Genomic DNA, 9,754 nt, shown 5'->3' with positions numbered 1-9,754 from the left:
CATGGGTGTGTTAGTCATTCCATTGGAGGCTATGTTTTAAGAGTTTTAGATAAAGTTTAGATTTGTTAAGGGGTATGTAGGGGTACATTTGGACCACCTTTGATGTTACAATCACAGTGTGTGTGTGTGTGTGTGTGTGTGTGTGTGTGTGTGTGTGTGTGTGTGTGTGTGTGTGTGTGTGTGTGTGTGTATGTGTGTGTGCACGCGTGTGTGTGTGTTAACGTCTGTGTGTGTGTGTGTGTGTCCTCTGTGAAGTGTGTCAGTCTCTGCAGAAACTTCCAGCTGCAGCAGTCAGTTCAGTTTCTGTTCAGTCTGACTGAGGGAGGTTTTTGTACGATGCTATTTCACTGTGTGAACACATACTGACTGTTGATATAGTGTAAACTCTGACAGTAGTAAACTGCTGCATCTTCAGTCTGGACTCCACTGATGGTCATAGTGAAGGCAGAGTTTGATCCACTGCCTGAAAAACGACCTGGAATCCCTGATGCTCGAGTGCTAGCAGCGTATATAAGCAGTTTAGGAGTTCCTCCATCTTTCTGTCGGTACCAGGCTAAAAAGTGGTAGCTGCTATAATAAACATCCTGACTGGTCCTACATGAGATGGAGACGGAGGCTCCCAGAGCAGAGGTCACTGCTGCAGGCTGAGTCACTGTGACCTGTCCTCTGGACTCTGAGGATACAGAGACAAAGACAGAAAGCAGCATCAGGGTTTAGTGGGCTTCATTTCAGAGGGACGGATGTTCATAGAGGAGAGGAGTTTGATTCTCTGGACATTACCTGTGAAGCAGCAGCAGAGGAGGAGAGTCAAGATGAGGACGCAGATGAAAGTCATGTTTTTGATGATGAGGACGAGGATTTCTGTTGTGATGAAGGACAGCTGTCAGTCATCCAGTGTTCAACTGTCAGGACTATAAACTCTCCCAGAGCACTGGAGCATGGTGCTGCTGATGCAAAGTGGCTCTCTATGGAAATGTTCTGACTGACTCCAACAGGGATCACTGTCATTACTCTGTTTATCAATCAATCAATTAATTATACAATTAATTAGAAAACTTAATGTAATATGATTTCATGTTCATGCTTCTAGAAACATTTATTCTGATATAAATCACAATAATTAATAATATTCTTGAGAAAATTATTTAAAAATAATTTTAATATCTCAAAGAAAGACATTCTTTAATTTGTTATAATCTTTTTAAATTCTGTTTTCTTTTGGTCTCAGAGGTCTTGCAGGCAGAGACTCATTCAGGTGTCACACTTTGACAACCTCAAAGACAGCTGCTAAATAATGTTCTATTCATGAGGTTTTTCTAACAATCGATATGGACGCCTTTAATGACTGAAACAACTGAATGAAAATCATTAAATCAGCTTTCTTTAGTGAAAATGTTAATGGTCAGGGCTTTAACATGTCTAGTGGTTTATGTTTATAAAAAAACAGATGAAACAATCTAAATGAAAGTGTTTTAGCTCAAAGAAATATTGTAAATCTGTTAAATAAGGTGTGATATCATCAGCATAGAGAGATATCAAACCAGTGCTACTGCAATTCAAACACTGACAAAACTACAAAGCAGATTTATTCAGATGTTATTTCTATGTATGTCTAATATATATCTTGATGTGTTTGTGTTCAGCAGCTTTCTCTCTGTTTATTTGTAATATTTGAACTCTTAACGTGTTTTTATCGATTCTGCTTTACCGTGAAGGTTCACTCAGGACAGTTTGATTTCTGTCACACTGAAACATAAACAGGTTGATATTTAATAAAGAGAAGTGTATTAAATGTTTTCCTGAGATTCATTTTCTGACAACTCTTTAAGGTATTTATCTGATTCAGTTGTTTGAAAGAACCGAACAAAACAAACATAAAGAACAGTGTTTAAAAATGTACGTAACCTCTGATCTCTTTATGCGTCTAATTTAGACATTTTTCTGATTTGAATTCACATGAAGAACATTTTAATGTGTTCAGTTGAGGAAGTGAAACAATGTGTGAGTGAGTGACCGGTGGAGCAGAAAGAAACATCTGACAGAAACTCCTAAAAAAAGAAAATCAACTCTCAGACATTAAAGGTGTCCTATAGGGTTTGGTGTTTGATTGACAGCTGTGTGCTCCCTGTCCTCTAATCTGATTGGTGTCTCCTATAGGTGATGTGCGTCCCACCCTGATGGTGCTGCCCCCCTCCAATGAGGAGCTGGAGCAGGGGAAGGCCACGCTCATGTGCCTGGCCAACAAGGGCTTCCCCTCAGGCTGGAGTCTGGCCTGGAGCGTGGACGGCAGCAGCAGCAGCAGCAGCTGGGAGGAGAGCAGGAGCCCTGCGGTGCTGGAGAAGGACGCTCTCTACAGCTGGAGCAGCACCCTGAGGCTCTCTGCAGACCAGTGGAGGAAGGTGGGCTCTGTGACCTGTGAGGCCACCCAGGGTGCCCAGGCTCCAGTCACAGAAAGTCTGAGTAGAGACCAGTGTTCCCAGTAATGACTCACTGGGACTCTGCTGCTGGTTTTACTGTGATACTGCTCTCACTCTGCACCTCTCTCTCTCTCTTTACTTCATGTTTCTAAAGAATAAATATTAGCTTGTTGCTTCAGATGTGTGTGTATCGTTTTCTGATAATCTGTTCATTAAATCAATGAGAAATACACTTTTTGTCTTTTTTTAATTTTTTCAAAGTTGTTAAAATGACTTTTCTTTTCTTTAATCACAAACTGTCTTAAGATACTTCATCATCATGGAGCCAGTGAATACATTAAGAAATGCAGTTTCTCCATGATAACTTTACAAAGGACGAGTAAAAACACATCATGATGAGACATAAACATTGTTTTTAATCTCAGACTTAGCTCCTCAATATGTTTGATGAGTGCCATCAGTGATCACAGAACTTCAAACGATATCATTTTTCATAATTTATATAAATTCCCAAATGACAGTAAACTTGTTTTGTGCTCTAGCCTCTACAATAGTCGGTAATAATGAACAAAACCCATGATAGCCAGCATGACTAGCCGAGACCAGAGTGCTCAGAGACCGAGATAAGATCAAGACCAAGGCAGGACAAGAATGAGACAAGACCAGGACAATGAATTTCACTGAAAAATCATCAACTTGTGTGCAGCTGGCGTGTCACTCACTCAGACTGTAACACCAGGAAGGTTGCAGTCGTAACTGGGGGATAAAAGTCAAACTACAAATGAATTGAAGTTAATCGTTGTTTCAAAAAGAGGCTTTTCCTGTCTACCACAATCAATTAAGGAACAGGACTACCACACAACCATCACCATCTCCTCACCTCTGGCAGCCTGGTGGAAAACCCATAATATCACCAAGTCATCACTAGCACCATGTAGATTTTTTTATTTTATTTTTTTATTTTACCAGGTAGTCTCATTGAATATTAAAATAATAAAAAAGAAAGAAGTAACAGACATCAAAAACACAAAGTAGATGCATAGCCAATATGCACAAAAACATCATACAAACACATTTAAAGTCAAGTCAGGTGTCCAAAGCAAGGCTATTAACATAGACAACTCCCAATTGATTTAAATTTGTGCTCTTTCAGCATCCCTTTAAATGCCACTAGAGCAGGGATGTCAGACATACGTTGGCCGTATCCGGCCCGACAGCAGGTTTCATCCGGCCAGCGAGACGTTTTGGGAAGGAGGAGGAAATGTATTGAAAAATATTTTGAGATTTTTTATAAATTAAATATTTGTAATACGTATTTCTCCCGAATTGTATTAAAACCTGTGTATAATGAGCAACTTAAAGGTTGATATCATGATACGAAAATTAATTAAATGGGGCACTTTGAACTATCTTCTCAGCAGGGAGAATCATAAAAAAGACGAGTCGAGCGCACGAGCTGCTCCTGCATTACGCTAATCAGCAAACAGGCTGAACACCTGAGAGAGGTGACACAGAATGTAGGTTTTCAAGAGAGATCGAAGGAGCGACATTTCTTTAGTTTTATTTGGTCACAAGTTGCCAGAATTGTATCAAAGCTACGGGTTGAGCCTGATGCATCTCCCGACTAGTTTTACGATAGATTACGATAGTGCAGACACGTAGAAGAACGGACTGCCAGACTCATATCAAGAGTCGTTTAACTGAGTTTACTTAGTTGAAAAACGTGCACTCCACACGGAGCTGATCAGACTGCATTGCGCAACGCTGAAGGATAAATTCAAGTCTGTTCGTTTGGAAACATGTTATCATTTTATAATGCCTAACACTAAAATACATGAAGATGACTTCGGTCTTTGCATCAAAGACACTCTGTGTGTTTGTGATAACTTATTCATGTGAGCAGGTTTAATCTGTAATGAACCTTAACGAGTGTAAACTGTGCTGTGGCCTGACACACACATATCTAAAGTCTCTCTCTCTCTCTCTCTAATGCACTGATCCCAGGGCAGGTAGAATAACCTGTGTCAAAGTTTCTATAACCTTGAACAGAAATATTAAAACATAAAATAATAATCTCAAACAAAACATAATTATTGATGTTTTCTTCTGTAATGTGGTACATTTAAATATTTCCATGTGTCAACATGCAGTTTGTAATGACAGAGTTAACCCCTGCTTAATGTACTTTTACATTTTCTGCGTTAACATGCAGTTTTCTATACAAGTACCTTTTTTTGTCTTCTAATCATACATTAGTCTATAAATCCATGTGTCAAGTTATAGTGATGTCTGCAAAATTAGTCCGGCCCACTTGAGGTCTCATTTGAACAAATCCGGCCCCCGACCCAATCGAACTTTGACACCCCTGCACTAGAGTGACAAGATCACTTCGACGCAAGTCAGCCTGTAGTGCAGGGCTATTGAATTAGTTTTTACTGAGGGCCAGATACCAAAAATGAATACCAAATGAGGGGCCTGAGGCTCGAAATATGGGTAATCATTTTAGAAGCTTTTTGAATACCATTGGGAACAACAACATATTGGAAAGTGCATACTGTATTTTTAAATGCACAACAGCAACATTGCATTGCATCATGACACAACATAAAAAAAGTCATGTCTACATTCAAATGGCCATATAACGTGAGCAATAGTCCGAGTGAGCAATACCAGACATTTAGAAATTTAACCATTTCATTAACAGACAAGATGGGCTTAAGTGCACTCAATCTTAGCAACAAAACATTTTTTGAGTCACAATCCATTATAACAATAAAGGTGCAAAATATCAAGGCAAATATTGCATCATCAGACACCTTAATAAACAGTCCATGTGAGCCATACCACATCTATGGCTAGATTACGTGCATAATATAACATTAAGTGAATATTAAGACACCTGAGTAAATTTTAAATTGTAACAAACAACCTGCAAAACTTAATCCTAAATAGTAACAATACTGCTGCCTAGAACAGTCTGCTCAGCCAGCAGTTGCTAACTATGGATAGAAATCCAACAATGACAGTGCAGAGTTTTTTTTACAAGGAAAATCCTTCAGTATTGAAAATGCACCATTTATCAAAAATCTGTCCACACCAGTGGCCACATTAAGTGCATAATATTGCATTATTGATATAAAAGATTCAGCAGTAATATTCAAACTGGTGCAAACAACCTGCAAATATCAAAACGTATAACTTACAACTGTTGTTTATTATGTAGCCAACATTTAATGAGAGAAATTACATTTTTTTGATTTAGCAAGAGCACTGAAGTCAGGAGTGTAGGTTGTCAGAGCAATGCGCAGACAGTGGTGCAGATGCTGGGCAGTGAGTGATGCACGGTTAGTAGTCTTAATGGCATTCATGTGTGAGAATGAGGATTCACATGTGTAAGTTGAGCCAAACATAGTGAGGATGAAAAGCGCCAGACTCCTTGAATGAGGGAATTTTTCCTTGCTCACTGCATGAGTCCAGAACTTTTGAAAACCTGTCAGCTGGAATGACTGGCACAGGTCATCAGATGACTGAATGTCAATCAGTTCAAGTTGCAAAGATGCCTCATCCAGTGAGGTGACCAGTTCCTTTGCATTAAATGCAAACTCTCCCTCGACATCCACACAGAAAGGGTCCTTCACAAATGTCATTACTTCTGTGGGGATACTGAAATGTTCGAATCTTGAGGCAAAGTTTATTTTCAAAGCATCTATAAATCTCGTCATTGCCTCTGTGATAGGTAGGCCTGATTTACACAGTGTGGGGAAATGAAGCATTTTGCCTGGACATAGATCAGCAGAAAAAAGAGAGAGCTTTCTCTGAAAAGCATTAAGTCTCTCCACAAGCTGAATCGCTGTTTTATCCTTGCCTTGCAGCTAGGTGGTTCATGTGATGGAAAATGTCGCACAAAAAGCAAACAGTAGCACAAAAGTCCTCGTTCTCCATAAGACACAGAAAAGTATTGGTCTTTTTCTGCTTTGAATTACGGAGAAACACCAGTATCTCCTCTCTGAGTTCACAAAAACTTTTCAATGCGTTTCCTTTGCTGAGCCATGGGGTTTATGGGTAGGCAAGTCATTATATTGTGATGACATGTCCATCAACAACTGTCTGAAAAGGCGGTGCTGTAAGCTGGAGGTACAACGAATAAAGTTAATTACTACCATGACAGAGTCCATGGTTTATTTTAACTCACCGCTTAGTTTAGCACACAGGAGACTTTGGTGGATCAAACAATGTAGTGATCTCAGCTGTGGAGAAACAACCGCCAACCTTGCTGACAGTCCCTGAGTCCTGCCCGCCATCGCGGGTGCCCCGTCCGTGACTAGCATGTTAATACGTCCCAAGTCTAAATTGTTCTCTTCAAAGAATGAGATCATTTTTTTAAATAATATCTCACCAGTCGTCTGACCTTCCAAAGGAATTAATCCAAGTAGATCATCCCGAAAACAGTCACTGTCATAGAATCTGACATAAATACACAGTTGTGCTATATCACTGTTGTTCGTTGATTCATCCACAGCTAGCGACATCACCTCCGCTTTCCTCAGTTTCTCCAAAAAAAAACATGAAGACGTCCGATGCGAGGACCTCCACTCTCCTTATGGCTGAAGTGTCTGATAATGGATTTTTTTTGATTGAATCAATCAAACTGTTTTGAGTTTTCTCATCTGTAACCATCTCCTCAATCGATGCAAGCATAGACTCCTTGACAGTCTCTGCGTGTGTAAATGGCATTTTCTTTTTGCCTAATTGCCATGCTACTCGTAGCGATGCTGATGAAGCTCTCTCTTGTTCGGTACAAGCCCGAAAAAGTGTGCAACGTTTTTTGGTCATAACATGCAGTCAGCCCCAATATCTTCTGGTGGCGAGCATCAGACCCCAGCGGGAAAACGGTGTCAAAGTTTGCATGGGCCATTTTAAAATGTCTTCTCAAGTTGTATTCCTTGCACACCGATACGCACTCGTTGCATAGTAAACACACGGGCCTCATAGAAACAGAAATAAACAGATACTTCTTTGTCCATTCGGTGTTAAATTGTCTGTTTTCTGAGTCCACTTTTGTTTTTTTTAAAGTAGAAAGAGACATTATGAACGGCGCTAGCAAAAACCGGATCTCTGGTGCTGCTGATGAGTGTATTGAGACCGCGGCGATGAGAGCATGCGTCAAGCAGGAACGAGAGCAGGAGATGGATAAACAAGAATAATTGCGACACCATGAGGTGAGACCAGGGTGAGACACACAAATTGGGAAAAAAATCTGTGCCTCTAACTCATGGTAATACGGATATCATACACGTCGGCAATTCAAAAATAAATAAAACATACAGTGATACATTTTTAAAAGTAAAGACTTCTTAAAGGGCCACTAAAAATGACGTTGCGGGCCGGACCCGGCCCCAGGGCTGCCAATTGAATAGCCCTGCTGTAGTGTGTTCCAAGAAGAGGAGGCGGAGTACCTAAAGGCCATCTTATCTAATTCTGTGTGGACCTTAGGTACACATAGCAATAACAGGTCAGACGAGCGTAGGCTATAGCTACCGATGTTGTGTGAAATTAGAGCGCATAGATAGGAGGGGAGTAGAACAAGAATGGACTTATAAATAAATGTTAGCCAATGGGTGTGCCTCCACATAGCCAGAGAGGGCCAACCAGCCTTGGTGTACAAGGTACAGTGATGTGTCAGAGCTTTGCAACAAGTCACGGACCTCAGTGCGCAATGATACACAGCATCAAGGGGTTTCAAGGTGGTGGGAGAGGCATGCATGTATACAATGTCACCGTAATCAAAAACAGGCATAATTGTAGATTGCACAATGGTTTTCCTACTGGCAGTGGAGAAGCAGGATTTGTTTCTGTATAAGAATCCTATTTTTATTTTAATATTTTCGGAAAGAGAGCCTATTGTCCAGCCAAATCCCTAGGTATTTATAGGATTCTACCCTCTCAATTTGGGAACCCTGAAGTGTGTGAATACCAATAGGAATATTGTTCACATAGGACCTTGAAAGTAAAACACATTTTGTTTTATCAGAATTTAAGATATGCTTGTGATTAATGAGAGCTATATGAAAGGCATCAAAAGCTGACTGCAAAGTTTAAATAGCTAATTCACAAGAGGCGCTGGTGGCATACAGGATTGTGTCGTCTGCATAAAAATGTACATCACAATGTGGGGAAGAGAGCACCATGTTATTTATATACAAAGAAAATAAAAGTGGACCTAAAATAGACCCTTGTGGGACACCTTAGCTAATTTCAAGAGAGCTCGATCTAATACCTTCAGCAACAACAGCTTGAGTTCTCCCTGAGAATCATAAAACAAGTTAACAGAGAGCTCATCAAATCCTATTGAAGATAGCTTATTTATTAAAATGCTGTGGTTGACAGTATCAAAGGCTTTGGATAAATCAATAAAGAGAGCAGCACAATGTTGACAGTTATCGAGATGATTAACAATGTTGTTTATCACAAGTGTTGCTGCTGTGATTGTGCTATGCCCTGTTCTGAAACCTTACTGCTGAGTTTGCAATATGTTGTTGGCCCCCAAGAAGGCCCTTAACTGAGAATTAACTAAATATTCAAGGATTTTGGCTAAGCAGCTTCATTTCTCATTAAGCTCATCCAAGACCAAAACAATGGATTTTTACTGCCAAATTTACAAATGCTTTCTCACTGTATGTCAGCACAGATAACATCATATTCTAAACCTAACTTATAGGCTAAAGACAACATGAACAGCTGTTCATATTATAGATTGAAACACAAATATATGATACTATTTTTTTCCATTTCTAATGAGAAACAGCTGATTGAAGTTATGCAAATACCTCGTTGGGCTGAAGGGAAAAGTATATAGAAACACAAAGAAAGTAAGAAAAATGCCTGCACGAGGGAGAGGAAGACAACCAGGACAAGGGAGAGGAAGAGGAGTACCAGGACAAAGGAGAGGAAGAGGAGTTAGAATGTGTGGTGGCGTTCAAAGAAGGACCAGAGCTAGGGTAACTGATGAAATAAGAGCTGTTATCATAGAGCATGTCATAAACCACAGTCTATCATACAGAGAGGCTGGTGAACACATTTCAGCCAGGACCATAGACTGTAGATATTACTGGACGAACCCTGACCTGTCTGTAGGCAGCAAATGAGTCCTAAACCTAGCAACAGCAGTAAGGCGGGACCGGCGGGACTTAACTCCGCCCATTCAGCGCGATGTTAGCAGTCCACTTGACAACATAGCTAACAGCTAGGCTGCTATCATCCCCTATTCCTGCTCGTCCTGAGAAAACTCTATAAACAGTAAGTTAACATTTAACTTTTCTACAACACAGTTAAAACGA

At 40.1% G+C, this 9,754-nt stretch overlaps 2 gene segments (V, D, J or C); one reads left to right on the top strand and one right to left on the bottom strand.

Annotated features, from left to right (window-relative positions):
• Nucleotides 1–329: 329 nt before the first annotated feature.
• LOC132991152 (Ig kappa chain V region 3381-like) lies at nt 330–985 on the bottom strand. The segment is given in 2 exon segments: nt 330–673; nt 781–985. Coding segments are annotated over 2 exon segments (384 nt in total).
• A 1,010-nt stretch (nt 986–1,995) lies between these two features.
• Nucleotides 1,996–2,567, top strand: LOC132991360 (Ig kappa-b4 chain C region-like). The segment is given in 1 exon segment: nt 1,996–2,567. A coding segment is annotated over 1 exon segment (306 nt).
• The last annotated feature ends 7,187 nt before the right edge of the window (nt 2,568–9,754 follow it).

Source organism: Labrus mixtus, chromosome 16 (genome assembly GCF_963584025.1).
Source record: "Labrus mixtus chromosome 16, fLabMix1.1, whole genome shotgun sequence".
NCBI lineage: Eukaryota > Metazoa > Chordata > Actinopteri > Labriformes > Labridae > Labrus > Labrus mixtus.
Note: the sequence above shows the minus strand (reverse complement) of the source record. Positions and strands in the feature narration are given on the sequence as shown.